Source organism: Diabrotica undecimpunctata, chromosome 7 (assembly GCF_040954645.1).
Source record: "Diabrotica undecimpunctata isolate CICGRU chromosome 7, icDiaUnde3, whole genome shotgun sequence".
In the NCBI taxonomy this organism is placed as follows: Eukaryota; Metazoa; Arthropoda; class Insecta; order Coleoptera; family Chrysomelidae; genus Diabrotica; species Diabrotica undecimpunctata.
The window spans coordinates 99746932-99766437 of NC_092809.1; the positions used below are offsets into that span (position 1 = coordinate 99746932).

The 19506-nt window shown below is 36.2% G+C and overlaps 1 protein-coding gene across 2 annotated transcripts in view; it reads right to left on the minus strand.

The window, feature by feature from the left end:
• Usp16-45 (ubiquitin specific protease 16/45) overlaps positions 1-19506 on the minus strand; it is a 55441-nt gene that overhangs the window by 14877 nt on the left and 21058 nt on the right. Inside the window, exon 8 of one of the 2 annotated variants that reach the window (XM_072537872.1) lies at positions 13009-13051. In XM_072537872.1, coding sequence (XP_072393973.1) covers positions 13009-13051 — 43 coding nt within the window. Of the gene's footprint in view, positions 1-12867; positions 13052-19506 lie in introns of both variants that reach the window. The other variant, XM_072537870.1, reaches the window with a different exon arrangement.

Sequence of the window (19506 nt, forward strand, 5' to 3'; positions counted from 1 at the left end):
TCTACGATTTTATTATCAGATGTCGCTACATTGCGTCTATACGAAGCCATGTTAGAGTTGCTTCCTAAGACAGAAAAGATTTATTTCACGTTCAGAGCGTTTGCGAAAGCCGTTCTGATGAGGCCTATTGGGCCGAAATACGTATAAACGGATGCGCAAGCTCCCTGTACGTGAAATAAAATCTTGACCGTCTTTTCCTTTTTATTTCGATATACTCTGTACGAGTACTAGAAACCAATTCGCTGAGAATTTTGCTTAGTTGAGGAGATATGTTGTGGAATGCAATTTTTAGATTCCCCATGTCTCTCTTAACATCTTTATCAACGTCTCTTTTGCCTCGCAATTTTTAGAAGGCACAGATTACGATTTTATTATCAGATGTGGCTACATTGCGTCTATATGAAGCCATGTTAGAGTTGCTTCCTATATATAAGGTTCTTGAACTCCTAAGTGGAGCATAGAGCTTCAGTGAAAACGCGCCATCGGGTTCTATTTTGCGCTAAGGCCTTCACCTCATTCCAAGACTTTCCTTGGCCTCTTATCTCGTCCATGATGGATCTTCTCCAAGTTTGTACTGGGCGACCTCTTTTTCTTTTCCCTTGGGGATTCCACTCTAGGGCAGTCTTTGCGATACTGCAACTATTTTTTCGGAGTGTGTGACCGATCCAACCCCACTTTCTGGACTTAATTTCATTTTGTACCCTCTTTTGTTCGGTCAGGTGTAGCAGATCGTCGTTTCTGATGGTGTTAGGCCAGAATATACGAACAATTCTTCGTAGACATTTGTTAACAAAGACCTGCAGTTTGTCTGTGAGGGTGTTTGTCACTTTCCAGGTTTCACATCCGTAGAGTAGAACAGACATGACATTTGATCGGAATATTCGGATCTTTGTCCTTGTAGTATACTCGCCAGATTTCCAAACAGGGTTGAGCGTGCTGAAAGCTTGTTGGGCTTTTCGTATCCTCATACGAATATCGTCTTCTGTACCTCCGTTTTCTGTTATGACACTTCCAAGATACGTAAAGTTTTCCACATTTTCAATCTGCATATTGTCGATAGTAAATAGCGTGTTGTTCCTTGCATTTATTCTCATGGACTTGGTTTTACTAATATTGATTTTCATACCTATTTTATTGGCTTCAGTGGAAAGTGTTTCCAATTGGTAAGCCAGATCTTGGAACCTTTGACCTAATAGACAGATATCGTCCGCGTATTCTAGATCGCTTAGGCGTGTGGTTAACGTCCATTGTATCCCTCTTGTGTCAGAGTCTAGTTTGGAGAGAACATAGTCTATAGCTATGTTAAAAAGAAACGGAGAAAGCACGCATCCCTGTCTAACTCCAGTAAGTACGTTGAATTCGTCACTGTTTATCCCATTGTGTGTCACGCTGCATTTCGCATCAGTATATAGTGACTTTATAATAGAAATTATTTTTTGCGGGATGTTTCTTAGCTCTAAAACTTTCCATAAAGCAGCGTGTGACAAGCTATCAAAGGCACGTTCAAAATCAACAAAAACCATGTATAGGGGTGTGTTCCATTCAACCGATTGTTCCATTATTACCCTCACAGTATTAATGTGGTCTATGCAGGAGGATTCTGGTCTAAAGCCTGCTTGATTAGCTCGAAACTCAACCTTGTTTGTTATTCTTTTCAGTATGATGGTCGCGAAAATTTTATTTATGGCAGTAAGCAAGGTTATTCCTCTCCAATTTTTGCACAGTGTGAGGTTGCCTTTTTTTGGAAGCTTGATAATGTTACCTTTTTTCCAGCCCGCTGGAATGTGGTTTGTTTCCCACACCTCTCGGATTATGGGGAGCAAAATTTCAGCAGTTAGATGCGGATCAGCTTTAAGTATTTCAGCAGCAATGTTATCGATTCCCGGTGACTTGTTGTTTCTCAGAGATTTGATAGCTGCTATTATCTCCGTTTTGGAAGGGGCCTCGCAAGAAATATGTAAGTCTATATTCTGCGGGTTTTCGACAATTTCGTCTGCGTTATCTCTGGAAATACCTAGCATCTCCTGAAAATGCTCTTTCCATCTCTCTACTTGATCATCTGTTGTAGTAAGTAATTCGCCTGTTTTGGATCTTACAATGTTCGAACAGTTTGATCCTTTTTGTGTTAGTCGTCTAGTAATTTGGTAAAGCTCCCTAGTTCTGTTGTGTTGTGCAGCTGTTTCTGCTTGTTTTGCAAGTTCTTCAGCCCACCTTCTTTTGTCTCTTCTTGCTTTTCTTTTAACTGATTTATTTATTGTTTGATATTCCTGTTGTCGGTGTGCTCTTCTTTCTACAGTTCTTGCTTGCAGGATATCTTTTTTTCGTTGTTTTCTTTCCTCGATAAGATTCCATGTTTCATCTGATATCCATTCCTTTCTATCTTTCTCTTTTTTACCCAGTTTGTCTTCAGCTATTTCTGTCAAAACATCTGCGAAATCTTCCCAGCTATTTATTTCACGTTCTCTTGTTTTGAGTTGAAGTTCCTCTCTAAACATATGTCTTCCTGGGACCGTTTTTAGTTTATCTAGATTGTATGTTGGTCTCTTGGTGTTTCGCGTGGTTTTGTTTTTTGCCATCTTGATTTTAATGGTACCAATTACGAGATGATGGTCACTTGCGATGTCTGCTCCTCTTTTATTACGTACATCAAGAAGAGATGATCTCCATCTTTTTGAAATAGCGATGTGGTCTATTTGATTTTCTCTTGTATGGCCAGGTGCAGTCCATGTTACCTTGTGAATATTTTTATGTGGAAAGATCTGTAACGATGAGTCCAAGCCATCACCGTTAAACCAGCGTGCGCGCGAACCAACCCATGAAGTAGGAGTGTATCGACAGTAGAAAGGGCAAAGCTCCGCTATATAAACGGCAACATTTCCTCACAGAGACAGAATCGACAGGTGTTGACTGAAGATTCTCTTCTTCCCTACCCCGACTTGCGGACGTGTTGAGTTCACAAGTTGTTTCCGTCTCATACCGTCTTTACCCGAAAAGCGTGTTGAGCTTTTCACTACCCGTACTCTGAAACAGTCGTGTTGAGACTGTCGAGGAGTGTCCTATTAACCCGAATCACTTAAGGGACGTGTTGAGTTCCTTTCCTTTATTTGTACCTATCGTCCGCTGTTATTAAATCGATACAACGTTACCGTAAAATTTCAAATACACATTCGCTTGCCGATAAGACTGGTTCCATATGACAAGGTCAAACTTAATTTAAATAAATAGGCCAGGTACGGAGAAGACTAAACCAAATTGTAAATATGTACATAAGATTTTTGTCAATTTAATTTAAGGAAGGCAATAAAGTTTTATTTTTATTTTGAACTCTGTCTCTGACTGTCTAAAAGCTACCCGGATAGTGACTCCCACGAGAGGACGTCACAAATGGCGCCCGAGCAGAAAAATACGTTTTAAACGATAATACCGACCGAATTCCGAATTTTATTTTCATGAGACAGTACTACGTTTCAAATTTTAATCAAAGACAGGGTGATTCACAGTTCAAAAATGACAGACGCTCCGGAAACGTCGAAGGTTAGTTGGGTGTACCTATTAAAGAAAGACGAACTTATAGCCGAATTAACAAACAGAGAACAGCCGACGGAAGGGAATTTCAGCGAGCTAAGAGCGAGATTAGTTGCGATCATCAAGGCAGAGGAAATAGAAGAAAACCAGATGGAAGACAGACAAAGAAAGATGGAAATAGTACGCAAATGGGGGTTACACTTTGACGGTTCAAGAGACCCAATAGAATTCATAGAACGGTTGAAAGAACTCCAGACAGCTTACGGCCTACAAGACACCCACGTTTTACAAGCTCTACCAGGAACATTAAACGGGAAAGCATTACTATGGTACAGAAACAATAATAAATATTGGAACGAATTAAAAGACTTCGAACAAGATTTCCGCAATTTCTTCGTTTCCTCCGTTCTCACGCAATCTCTGGAAGCTCAAATCCGGAACCGACCCCAACGAAACAACGAAGGTGTAAAAGACTACATCATTGATATTCAAACAATGATCAGAAGACATGGTGAATTCAATCACCAAGAAGAACTAAACAGGATATACACCAATATGAACCCGAAATACAAGTTGTATATAAAGAGGCAAGACGTATCGTCAACACAGGACATCATCAGATTAGCGGAAGAATATGATATGGTCCAAAAAGAAATATATAACAGAAACAATACAAGGTGTGACTGGACACAGGCAAATAGTCATAATAACAAAATACAGAATTTCGACAGACAGACTTGTTGTTGGAGATGCGGCCGCAGAGGCCACAATAGAAGAAACTGCAGAGCTATCGCTGTACTCTTCTGCAGCCATTGCGGAACCCGAGGAACAACTTCCAATAACTGCCAATGTAGAAGCCGACCGGAAAACTCCAACAGGACTGGACAAGAGGGAGGCAACCCAGTCAGCATTTAGAGTCCTCCCTAACAACCTCCAGCTACGCACACTATACAGATCAACGACCCCACACAACGATAACGTTCAGCAACGGTAAAAAGTTAAGAGCACTAATAGACACAGGAGCCCAAAATTCGTTTATAGGACAAAAAGGTAAAAAAATATTGGAACAATGTGGAACAAAAAGCGACAGAAAAGCTTTAAAGATCACGCTGGCAGATGGAAAAACCAGCAACATAGAAATCTGTTTTACAGCAAAATGTTCCATAGACAACGTTTGGAGAAAAGCCAAGCTACATTTTTTACCAAACCTAGCTTCAGAAGTAGTACTGGGAATGCATGAAATAACAAGATGGGGCCTTGATTTATCAAACATCTTAAATAGAAATCGCGTAAGAAGGAGAGAACAATACCCAACCAGTACAGAACACGGATCCAGATCGTACAATGCAGACAATAACCGAATACCGACCAATTCCAGGGTCAACGAAACACCAACCGCAAGATATCCGCTCCAACAGAGAAGCAAAATATATAACAAAACGACCCACCGACTACCGACCGATACCGCGGTCGAAGACCAGACCGAAAATATACCGACTACCGACCGATACCGCGGTCGACAACCAGACCGAAGATATACCGAACTACCGACCGATACCGCGGCCGACGACCAGACCGAAGATATTCCGTCATACATACCGGAATTCACGAACAGTCCGAAACGAGAGCAGCTCGACATCAGTACTACACTAAACAATACCGAAAAAAAAACAATTACAGGAATTGTTACTAACAGAATTGGAGAAATTTAAACAAATTAAAGGAACAACACATCTAACCGAACATACAATAAAACTCAAACATAATACACCGATCAAACAAAGATACAGGCCCCGAAACCCGGCAATGCAGAAGATCATAAACGATGAGATAGATAAGATGCTAGAAGAGAACGTGATAGAAAAATCCAATAGCCCATACAGTTCCCCCATCGTCCTAGTAAAAAAGAAGGATAACAACGGATACAGATTTTGCATCGATTTTAGGAAAATCAACGACATCTCAGAAAAAGATGCCTACCCATTACCGTACATCAATCATATCCTAGAAAAGTTAAAATCTGCAAAATATTTTACCACGTTAGATCTAAAAAATGGATATTGGCAAGTACCACTTTCCGAAGCAAGCAAACCCTTGACCGCTTTCATAGCACCAGGAAAAGGACTATTCCAGTTCAAAGTACTTCCATTCGGATTACACGCCGCCTCCGCTACTTTTCAACGATTACTAGATACAGTAATCGGCCCAGAAATGGAACCACATGCATTCGCCTATTTAGACGACATAATAGTACTGGGGAAAACGTTCGAGGAACATATGGAAAACTTAAAAGAAGTACTTCACAGACTACAGCAGGCCAAACTACGAATTAATATAGACAAATGTAAATTCTGCAAAGAAGAGATAAATTATTTAGGCCATGTAGTAAACAAAACGGGAATAAAAGTGGACGACAACAAGACAAAAGCTATAGTCGAATATCCCGCACCAAAAACCGTTAAACAACTACGCCGATTTTGGGCATCATCTCATGGTATAGGAGATTTATAAAAGATTTTTCACGAACTGCAGCCCCTTTAACAAAGCTACTAAAGAAAAAACAACATTGGACTTGGGACAGAGACCAAGAGGAAGCATTTAACAAAATAAAATTACTACTGACACAAGCTCCAATACTGATCTGCCCGGACTTCCAGAAAAGATTTTTTTTACAATCTGACGCTTCGAACCACGGTTTAGGAGTAGCTTTAGTACAAACAAACGACGAAGGACAGGAACAAGTCATCGCTTACGCAAGTCGAACCCTAACAAATGCCGAAAAAAATTACAGCGTTACAGAAAAAGAACTACTAGCGATCATCTTCGGTATAGAAAAGATGAAACCCTACATCGAAGGATACCCATTTTCAATTATCACAGATCATCAAAGTCTACGATACTTACAAACAATGGAAAACCCTACAGGTAGAATAGCTAGATGGGCAATGCTGCTGCAACAATTTGACTTCGATGTCATTTACAGAAAGGGCTCCCAGAACGTCCTGGCCGACGCGCTCTCTAGAGAACCAGTAGATCTGGTTTGCATAATAAACGTAGAAGATATAGAACCCGACGAATGGTACAATAAAGCTTTAAATAAAATCCAGACAAATCCGCAACTATTTCCAGACTACTCTATCAAAGATGGACTTCTCTATCGACACTTCTGGGACAAATACGATTTAAAAGAGACAGAGGTATCCAACCCCTGGAAACTATGCATCCCAAACCACAAGAGACAACAACTCCTGGCAGAAAACCACGAGCAACCGACCGCAGGACATCTAGGAATAGCCAAAACAATAACCCGCCTAGCTAGAAAATACTACTGGCCAGGGATGTTTAAAGACGCCGCAAAGTTCGTCAGGAACTGCAAGAACTGTCAGCAATTTAAGCCGCAACAAAGCTTAACTCCAGGCCGCATGCAATCTACACAAATTCCGCCACATCCATGGCACACCGTTTCAACCGACATCATAGGACCCCTTCCAACATCCAGCAAAGGAAACAAATATATAATGACATTCCAGGACACATTTTCAAAATGGGTCGAAGCCATACCGATCAGAACAGCAACGGCAAAATCAGTCTGTCAGAACTTAAAAGATAAAATCATTATGAGATTCGGATCACCCAAAGAACTAATATCAGACAACGCAAGAACATACGATAACAGGGAAGTACGAAAGTTGCTAGACGAATTCCAGATTTCTAAAAGAAACATTCCGCCATATTCTCCCCAGAATAATCCAGTAGAAAGAACAAACAGAGTAATCAAAACAATGATAGCTCAGTTCTGCGATAATAACCATAAGAAATGGGACACGAGCCTTCCAGAACTACTATTCGCATATAATACAGCTAAACACGATTCAACGGGTTTCTCCCCAGCCTTCCTGAATTTTGGACACGAACTAGAAATTCCAAGTAAAGTCGTAAACACCCCAAACGACACACAACATACCGATCAAAACATAAAATGGCATAAACTACGAGAAACATTCGAACTAGTACGTACAAACCTGGCAAAAGCTTTTACAACTCAAAGCCATTACTACAACTTACGACGAAGAGAGTGGAAACCCACAATAAACGACAAAGTCATGAAAAGGGAATACCAACTCTCAAATGCCGCCAAAAATTTTAACGCCAAATTAGCACCGAAATTTTCAGGCCCATATACTATAACAAAAGTGTGTTCTAATGTAATATTCAAATTAAAACACGACGATAAAAACCGTACAATAACAGCTCATATCAAAGACCTAAAACCCGCATTTACCGATTTCCCTACTCCTTAATCAGTCCAAGCACTTACAGTCAACACCAAGTAGTGACAGTATATTTTAATACAGTTTACAGTTACCTTCAAATACAATGTCAGACACGTTAGAAATATATTACAGTGACATAGAAATGGACGGCACAGTTACGCCGCCACCATACACCGTTCCAGAATTAATATCACCATTAGGGAACACACCAAAACCTAACACCCCGGGCAAAGGCTGCGAGCCCCTGATAAAGGCTATTTCCAAATTCAAGAACCTTTTCGATGAACCAACCATGGGCATCACAAAAATTCAGAAAGTCCAGTCAATTCCAGTGTCAATCCCGCTGCTCTCACTAGTTCCGCCGCAGCATAAAGGAAAAAAATACAGACTGAGACTCCCGAACCAGGTGCTGAGGATAAAAACCAATAATTGAAGCCCCACGAAGGAAGACGTTTTTTTTTAAGAGAGAGGAAGACGATTTTTTGTTTAAGAAGACGATATTTATATTTTTTTTAGGGCGGACACTTTTTATTTCGATGTATTGTAAATTTTTTTTAGGGTAACCAAGTACCTGGCAAGGAATAAAAATAAAAAAAAAAAATTTTGTTCCAAAATTTTTTTTTTCCCCAGGAAGAGGGGGTGTAACGATGAGTCCAAGCCATCACCGTTAAACCAGCGTGCGCGCGAACCAACCCATGAAGTAGGAGTGTATCGACAGTAGAAAGGGCAAAGCTCCGCTATATAAACGGCAACATTTCCTCACAGAGACAGAATCGACAGGTGTTGACTGAAGATTCTCTTCTTCCCTACCCCGACTTGCGGACGTGTTGAGTTCACAAGTTGTTTCCGTCTCATACCGTCTTTACCCGAAAAGCGTGTTGAGCTTTTCACTACCCGTACTCTGAAACAGTTGTGTTGAGACTGTCGAGGAGTGTCCTATTAACCCGAATCACTTAAGGGACGTGTTGAGTTCCTTTCCTTTATTTGTACCTATCGTCCGCTGTTATTAAATCGATACAACGTTACCGTAAAATTTCAAATACACATTCGCTTGCCGATAAGACTGGTTCCATATGACAAGGTCAAACTTAATTTGAATAAATAGGCCAGGTACTGAGAAGACTAAACCAAATTGTAAATATGTACATAAGATTTTTGTCAATTTAATTTAAGGAAGGCAATAAAGTTTTATTTTTATTTTGAACTCTGTCTCTGACTGTCTAAAAGCTACCCGGATAGTGACTCCCACGAGAGGACGTCACAGATCGTTCCACCAATAACTAAACTATGACTAGAACAAAAATGTGTAAAGCGCTCTCCGTTTTCATTCATCATTCCTAGGCCATGTTTGCCCATTACGGTTTCTAAGTTAATATTGTCTTCTCCAACTTTAGCGTTCATATCGCCCATCACTATTAGTATGTCACCTTGGTTTACTTGTTGGGTCGTTTGTTCTAGTTGTTCGTAGAAAATGTCTTTTTCTTCGTGGAGAGATGTGTTTGTGGGTGCATAGCATTGAATCACTGTTATCTTACGGTATCTGGTATAAAATCTGGCAGTCATAATTCTATCATTAATGGGTTTCCATGAAATAAGGCTTTTTTTAGCTTGTTTGCTGAGTAAAAGACCCACTCCGCTCTCGTGGCTCCCATTTTCTTTACCACTGTATAATAGGAGTTCTCCTGTTTGGGTATGGTGTTCACCATTACCCAACCATCTTACTTCCGATAGACCGACAAAGCTTAATTTGTACCTATTTAACTCTTTTACTGCTTGAGCTAGTTTAGAAATCTCAGAAAATATTTATTTCACGTTCAGAGCGTTTGCGAAAGCCGTTCTGAGGAGGCCTATTTGGCCGAAATACGTATAAACGGATGCGCAAGCTCCCTGTACGTGAAATAAAATCTTGACCGTCTTTTCCTTTTTATTTCGATATACTCTGTACGAGTACTAGAAACCAATTCGCTAAGAATTTTGCTTAGTTGAGGAGATATGTTGTGGAATGCAATTTTTAGACTGACCAATAAGCTTATTGTCACACCTTTACAAACTACTAACCCGAATAATAACAAATAGATTGACAGCTAAGCTAGATGCATACCAACCAGTGGAGCAAGCAGGCTTTGGTAAGGGTTTTAGCACTATCGATCACTTGCAAACAATCCGGACAGTTATTGAAAAAACAATAGAGTACAACATACCACTACATCTGGCATTTGTCGATTATCACAAAGCATTCGACAGTATCGAGAAATGGGCTTTCTTAACAGCATTGGACGACGCCAGAGTAGATTCAAAATATGCTGCCCTCCTTAAGAATATATACGATGATGCTACTTTTCACGTAAAAATAGATGATCTGGAAACTATGAAAATAGACCTTGGCAAAGGTGTGAGACAACGCGACACCATATCACCCAAGTTATTTACTTTGGCATTAGAAAATGTCTTCAAAAAACTAAATTGGGCCGAAAAGAGATTAAAAATAGATGGAGTATATCTTAACCATTTGCGTTTCTCAGACTACATATTACTAATAAGCACAGATATCCATGAACTACAATCAATGCTACAAGATTTAAATCACAAATCGAATCAAATAGGATTAAAAATGAATCTCGACAAAACAAAGATATTAAGCGACAGGCTAGAAAACATCACGATAGATAACATCAATATAGAAAAGGTAGAACAATATATATATCTAGGACATGCAATTAAAAACGAAAAGGAAAATCAAACCCTAGAAATTAAAAGAAGGACACAATTGTCATGGGCTGCTTTTGGTAAGTTGAACTTCATTTTAAAAGACAGAAAAATCCCAATACACTTAAAACGAAAAACCTATGACACTTGTATACTACCACTTGCAACTTATGGATTGGAAACTATGGCAATAACAAGAAAAATGGCAGAACAATTAAGAGTAACTCAACGGGCCATGGAGAGCGCCATGTTAAATATAAGCCTCAGAGACAAAATTCCTATCGAAGAACTAAAGTAACCGACATCATGGAAAAAATAGCGACATTGAGATGGCAATGGGTAGCACACATAGCAAGATAAGACTCCAACAGATGGTACAGCTCATAAAGTGACATTCTGGAGACCTCGAGAAACAAAAAGAAGCGTGGGAAGACCCAAAAAGAGATGGATATAGATAGATATAACAGCTATAGCTGGAAAGCAGTGGATGAGAATTGCAAAAGATAGAAAAGCGTGGAAGCAATTGGAGGAGGCCTATGTCCAACAATAGATAAATGAAGGCTGAAGAAGAAGTGTGTACAGAGTAATTAAAACAGACGATGAAACAAACGATAATAATACTTTGAAGGTTGAGATAAGAGAAAGGAAACAAATAAAATGGGATGATACAACCAAACAGGCCATTCGTTGTGTAGTACATGAATTTTATTTCAAAAAGGAATTACCAACTATAAAAAAAATGCTTTTTCTCTTCAATCTAATGAAAATATTCCAAAAATATCAAGACGTGTTTTGTTACGTACTTTACGTGAAATGAACTTTACAGATATTTTAAGAGAAAGAGGAAGACGGATAGCACCCCTATCGAAAAATAAGACATTATTTTATGGCGCAGAAAGTATCTGAAACAAATATCAAAATTTCGAAGAGATGGAAAAAAACATATACAGATGAAATATGGTTAAATAAAGGACATACTGTGACAAAAATATGGCATGATTTAAATGTGAAAAGCAAACGACAAGGTTTAGTAACTGGTTTGTCGACAGTTTTAAAAGCCCCATCCGGAAAGGGAAAACGCCTTATAATTAGCCATATTGGTAGCGACTCTGGTAGGAATTGTTGAAGGAGGTTTAAATGCATTTGTTTCTAAAAAGATTGGAGATTACCATGAAGAAATGGATGATCATTATGAAAAATAGGTTTCAGATATTCTGTTAAAAATTCGAGATTGCGGATTAACTTACTAAAAAACATATTAAATTCGATGAACCAATTTTAAAAATCTAGTTACTAAACTTAGCACGGTGTCATTCAGATACATACATTAAATATGTAGTAGATGAAATGGGCGTAATTGTAGTTTGATTGTCGCCATACCCTTGTGAGTTAAACCCGACAGAACGTATGTGGGCTCAAATATTAATGAAGTAGCAAGGAACAATGTTACGTTTAAATTCAACTGTGTAAAAAATCTGCTTAATAGTGCCTTCAGCAATGTGATATTACAGTCGTGAATAAAATGTATCGAGCATCTAGTGAAAGAAGAGCAGAATATGTGGAACCTTGATAACTTCATTGAAATTACCATGGAACCAGTAGTTGTGGATCTAGGCGAAGATACTACTGATGAATCTAAAGATGACATAGATGGCTCAGATTAGATTATGTATAATATGAGTTTTTATTTGAACATATTTTTTATATTTTATGGAAATAAATAATCAGTTGAGGTGATCCATTTATTAATAGTACTGTTTCGTACCAAGAATTGCTTAAGTACTTAAGTTTCAGTTTTACCTGTGCTACAAGTTACTAGACGACCCTTTTTCTAATCCCATGTCATTAAATCTCATTTGACAATAGCAATTAAATTTAATTCTTAAATCAGTCATAAGTTTATCAATTTAAACGGATAGAGGGCTTTATTTTTAAAATAAAACCGCATGCCTTTAACTCGTCGATTTCCTTTCCCCTCAAACCCGCAGAGGTCTACATTGAAAATATGAGTCACTTTCTACAATTTTGATACTGTGCTGTAGATATATCTTATAAAGTTTTTTTCTGCTGGAAATTTCTGAGAATATTTTGTCGAGCTGTGTTCCAATCACCAGCTTATAGTGTTTACTCCAATATTATTGTTAGGTAAAATTAATGAATATTTATGTACTTGTTTCAAATATTTCGGATTGGTTGGCTTTTTGTAGGTAAGTTTATTATTTATGGAGTAGAAAAGGTGTTAATGATGTATCTTTACATTTTATGAAATAAATAATATGAAAGTAAATTAAATGTGTCAAAATGATAAGTTGATATTAAATTGATATCTGAATCTGATCTAAATTAGTCTACTAAACTCTACCTTTTCGTCCTCCGGGACGGGACCGCAAGCACCCTCCATATTACTATCTTCATCTTGATCAAAAAGCTTTTTCTGATTATCAGCATTTACTAAACTAAGTTTTTCTAGGTCAACTTTTAGATCCGCGTTCTTATTACTTACAAATGCTAGTCTTGACTCTGGTCGCTCGAACTCCTCCACAATCCTAGAAAAGAAACGGAAATTTGAGTTATAAAGTCAATAAATACTTTTACAGTGGTGGTAATCCAACAAAAGAACATAGAGCGTGCAACGCAGCAAATGTGGAATACTCTTTAATATTATTCCGTCAAAATTTTAAATAGTCTCAAATGTGTTTTATTTAATTAAATACATTTCCTCCCTAAAAAATCTCTACATGTCTGGATCTATAAACTATGATGGATATTATAGAGCATTCGATATTTATCAGCTCATATTCATACTTTGTTAGTCAAAACGTGACTGTCGGTTTTTGCCTCTAGAAAGGTCTACCATGACCAATAATATTAGACCAGTGAAATAAGGCTTTTTCGTGAAACTGAACCGATCAGTCAAACGACAGTTGTTTTGAGTAATATGGACCTCTGTAACAAAAACCTATATGTTTCGCGCAGTCGATTTTTGCACTTAATTCGTTATTAACAAGTTAAGGTCAAAAAACGGTAAATTTTCATTTTTTTTTCGTCTATCAGCAAAAAATGAAGCATTTTAAACAAATTTAAGAGTAATAAACTTATAAGTTATATAAAAACCTTCAAAATCGCGCTTTTCAAAAGTTTTTATCCTTATTTGATGCTTAGAAAGTTGCAAAATAAGTCAGAAGTTTCGTTTTTTTATAAATATTAATAAATTTTTTAAAAATTATCTTAGAATCTTCATTTTACACAGAATGGTGGGTCTGGTAGTGTTTAAAATAGGATCAAAATTTCAAAGCGATCGGTCAAATTGTTTAAAAGTTATTTTATTTGTTTATCCCATTTTTTTTTGCAACAATATAAGTCAGAAAATGATGAAATTACAGTAGGGGAGAGTGTTGTACCTCGGACCGGTTTGTACCTCGGGTCAGTTGACTTTCTTTCTTACCCACTGCAGATTTCTCTTCGATTTGGTTGAATTAGTGGTTTAATAATATAAGTGGTAGATGGCATCTAAATAAACATCAAAAAAGTGTAGCGTGGTGACTTGCAGAGCGTTTTGTGTTTTGCTTGATTGTAAGTAAATTATTTACCTATTTGTTATCTGTTAAAATCCGCTTCAAATGTAAATACATATATATTTTCTTATTATCTGTAATGGACAATATATATTTACGCTTGATAACCATGAATGTATTTTTTGTCTAAACGCATAATCTAAAATTAGAAAACAAAAAACACCTGAAATTGTTACGTTGTGTACCTTGGGTCACCGGTAGATCGTGTACCTTGGACCGGACCAAGGTACAATCTTATTGCGAATTAACATTATTTTGACTTTTATTTGAATTAATCGGTGGGTCTGTTACCAAAAAACTTTTTATTATTGTTTCAGATAGTCACATTAAAATGCCGCGAAGTAAAGTGGGTATCAAAAGATCACATTTAAATTCCCAGGATTTAACTGCAGCCGCAAATAAAAGCATAAGTGGAGAATTATCAATTAGGGAAGAAGCAACGTGCTATAACATATCAAAAACCACGCTGATCAGGCACGTAAAATCCTTCAGGCAGTCGGGGGCTTCAGAATTTTCTTATGTTGCTGCCAATAATGTAAAAAAAATGTTTAATAGAGAAGAGGAAGCTGAGTTAAAAATATATCTTCTCACTGCTGCACGCCTCCACTATGGTTTGACGAAAATGGAAGTTCGTACTTTCGCATACCAGTATGCAATTGCAAATAACAAGTCTCATCCGCCTTCTTGGGACCAAAAAAAGATAGCTGGCAAGGAATGGCTGAGGCAGTTTCTTAGAAGACATGAAGATTTATCACTGCGTAAACACGAACCTACAAGTTTGGCCAGATCAACATGCTTCAATAAAACAAATATATCTTTCTTTTTTAAGAACTACAAAGAAGCCTTGTCTCGTGGAGATTTTACCCCAGAAAAAATTTGGAATTGTGACGAGACAGGTTTAACGACTGTCCATGTAACACCAAAAATTGTAGGACCTAAGGGAATAAAACAATTAGGTCAAATGACAAGTGGAAAGCGAGGTGCAAATGCGTCCAATACCTACAACACTTTAAAAATCATGTGAAACCAACAGTTGAAAATCTAGTTATATTACTTTTGGATAACCACGATAGCCACGTGAATGTAAGTGTCATTAATTTCTGTAAGAAGAATGGCATTCTACCGATAACGTTTCATCCTCACACCGGCCACAAAATGCAACCGCTCGATCGAACAGTTTTTGGACCGATGAAAACCTACTATACAACCGCCTGTAGCGAGTGGATGATTATGCACCCTGGACAACCTATTACCATTTACGATATAGCTGAACTTGCAGCTAAGGCATTTTCAAAAGCATTTACTACATCGAATATCCAGAAGGGATTTGTGGTGAGTGGTCTCTATTCCGTCAATGAAAATATTTTTGAAGATAATGAGTTTCTGTCTTCGTATGTAACTGATCGTCCTTTAAACCAGCTTACTGACAGTCGCGAGCAAGTCAATGTTGAATAGGACGGGGAACAAACTAAAACTACAGTTAATGAAATGGAAGTCTCTACTCCTTCTACCTCAAATATTCGTCAAGCAGGGACTTCAGGAAGTTCTATTACACCTGAAATGTTGCGACCCTATCCAAAGACACCTGTTCGCAAAAAGAAGTTAGGAAGAGCAAGAGGAAAGTCACGAATACTTACCGACACTCCAGAGAAAGATCAAATAGCTGCGCTCAAAAAGGGAAAGACTCAAGAGAAGGTATCATTTGAGAAAGTGCAGGCAGTTACAAAGCAAATAGCTACAGAAGATATACAAAATGTACCAAAGAGAGTTGCTAAGTATGATAGTGAATCAAGTGATGAAGGTACATTTGAGGACTTGGTAACTAGAGAAGAAAAATGATTAAATGACCAAAAAATATATGACGTATCTGAAAATGGCGAGATTAAAAAAGGGGACTTTGTTTTAGTGAAAGTGGCAGGGAAGAAATCTTTTGTTTATTTTATTGCCGAAATACTGAACAGTGGAATTAATAATGAACTTAGATATTTACGTAGAATTCTAAATTCCAATAAGTTTATAAACGACTCAACCGATTTTTTGGGCAATGATATTGTACGTAAACTTCCACAGCCGCACAAAATAAGCGGGACTGCACGTCACGATGCACACCTGCAGTTTAATGTTAAATTTAGCAGATATAATGTAAAATAAGTTTTTATTTACCAAATTAATCAATAGTTAATCATAATGTTCTGATTATTTTGAGATTTTCATTAAAAAATTTCAAGAATTGTTCTAATATCTTATTTTTGAAGTTATACTTCTATACGCGCGTTCGACGTTGGAAATTTGTACGGGAGTGAATTGGCAAAACCATTACATATATAAGATATAGGAAAGAGAGAGACAGAAGATATATTTTGTCTCTCTTTCTCTCTCGAGAATAAAAATGTTCCTTTTGTAAATATATTTAATATTTATTAATATTATTATTACTTTATATTAATTCGGTAGATACAGTATACTCCCTCTATAACGAACACGGTTATTACTAGGTTTCGCTTATAACGAGGTACATTATATGTCCCGTGAAATTTCTATTGAACTATAACCCTTTATAGCGAGGCACATTTGGTTATAACGAGAGAAAATACGATCGAAAAATGTGTTTTTTACGTTTTTGGCCCGGCCGTGGTTATAAATAAATACTCTTTTTAACTGCCCCGCAATAAACTTAACTGCCGCCCGCAATAAACTTCTTTACAATAAATACAACTGTTTCACATCTTTACAAAATATGATAGATAGAACGATACTGGACAATTTATAGCAGTTAACAATGACACGACTTCTTCCAATTGCAGAAACAATAGTTTATGCTATCCTTGGAAAAAAATGTAAGTATAGACTTTCTGTTTTAACGTATATCATTGACAATAAAAGTAAATAACTCATTTTTGTTTTAAAGTATTTCATTGACAATAAAAGTAAACAACTTTTTTTTTAAAAACGCCATTCAAACAATATTTATTAGGATCTTATATTGCTCCGAATTGCTTCACTATAAGAAGTTGATGTTTTAGAAAACTACATATTCATACATATGCACAGTGTCTGATATAACGAGATCGGCTTATAACGAGGTAATTAGTCTGCGATTTTAGTTCTCGTTATAGAGGGAGTCTACTGTATATACATTTTGCCAAAGTCTTTTACAAATAAATATTCTTCCTGGAACTTCTATGATTCGTAATAACCTTTCAATTCTTGGAATACAATAAATAAATAAACACAAGATACAACCAAAAAACTGACATAATGTTCTTGATTAGCCACGTTATTATTTAAGGTTTTTGGTCGAATGAGTTGAGGTGCGGTATTTAGAACGTCGCGAGTTAGATCCCAATGAGGTAATATATTTTTTTAATTATCATGTTCTGATTTTTGTCACTTTGGTTTTAAAAATCGAATAATGGAGAAATCATAATATATTTTTTCATATTGTTTCTCTAATTTTATACATTATTTAATTTTCCAAAGTATTTTATTTATCATTGAATATTTAGTACATATAGTAGTCTTGGACGTAGAGATAAAAGGGGCAAATATAATGATTGTTATTTTAAATTTTTTATGTATATGTTTATATGCATGACATAAATTTCAAAAAAGGTCGATTTAATTTTTAAATTATGAATTTTGGCATATATATGATACTATTGACGTTATCATCTGGGAAGAATGAGTTATTCTTTCACCGAGAGTTAATTTAATAAGATTTTCATAATTTAGTGGGGATTTTGAAATGGTGTTACAAAAAATCAAAAAATCCAGGGACCTAATGATTTATACAAGTGCTTTCAAATAATATATTAATTTCTTTATGGTCCCATTTAAAAGTATCTTACAAAATGGCGCCAAGACGCTATTAATAAAACTGAGGCTTAGTTCAGTTACCTAAAAATTTAGTAATTCAAGTTTTAAGGTTCAGAAAAGAGTTGTTTGGGTGGGACTTATTTCGTTTTTGAAGTTATACTTCTATACGAGCGTTCGATGTTAGAAATTTGTATGGGAGTGAATCGGCAAAATCATTACATATGTAAGATATAGGTAAGAGAGAGGCAGAAGATATATTTTCTCTCCTTCTCTCTCGAGAATAAAAATGTTCTTTTTGTAAATATATTTAATATTTATTAGTATTATTATTATTTTTTTTATTAATATTATTATCATGGTAAATTAAACATATGCGTAAGTAAGTTATGCATATTGTCATTTTTAAATACTTATGAATTTTGCATTTTAATTTGTATTGTATTATTATATTGAATTATGTTGCAGTGTATTGTATTGTATTTTTATATTAATAACAAAATTATCAATGAATTTTACTGCAGAGTATGTGTAAAAAAAAATTGTATGTGTAAGAAAACTCCTTTCATACACATATGAAAATAAAAATATACATTTTCATCAAAATATTGATTCAATCCTTCATTTACTATACTCCTATTAAAGGTCAAATGTTGTTTATATACAGCAAACGATGCACCATATACCTATATACCTAATTCTGTTACTCTTTCTGCTCTCTCTTACCTAAAGCATTACATATGTAATTATTGTTCAGATTGACTCCCATATAAATTTGTAACGGCGGACGCGTGTATAACTTCTACCGGCAGTTCCACTGGACTGCCACACCCGTTTTTTTATATAACTGACCCAAGGTACAATATATGCTGGTCCAAGGTACATTACCAGTTTGTACCTTGGGTCAACATGCAAGGGCCTGCTAAAATATATTTTTTAACTAACTACTAAGCTTAAAATGTTTAAAAAAAAAGAAAGCATGTAGCCAAATAGCCAAAGTAACTAATGCATTGGATAAACTTTGCAAATATATAATTCTAGGATTTAGAAAAAATAAAAACTAAAAATTGACCCAAGGTAAATTGACCCATTGCAAAATCATTTTGCTTATAAACATATTATATTTTATTTATTTAAAATATTTATTTTTTATTATAAAAAAAATATTTTTTGCTTCGAAATTACTTTTTGAGTTATTCTAAGACGAAAGTTATTCTTGTTTTTTTTTTTTCGTAAAATACTTACTTTAAACGCAAAATGTAAATAAAAAATTAAAAATGCAGAAAAAATCCAATTTTACCGTTTTTAGAGGCCATTTTTCAATAGGTTAGACATCGAATTTAGAAACAAAACATATGAGGTGAAAGCTTAAGTCCATTAGTTTCAAAATGCGTAAGTACATTTTAATTTTAATTTTAAACTGGCATAAGTCAGTTTAAAATATCCATAAACAAATTGATATACCGTTGCGTTTCGGAATATATAGACTTGACGAACGTCTAAACTTTAATGTTAGAAACATATTGTTTATTTCTTACCCACAAGCTGAATCTTATTTTAGTCGAAAAAATATGATGCCACAACATTACGGTAAAAAGTTTACCCCGGGAAGC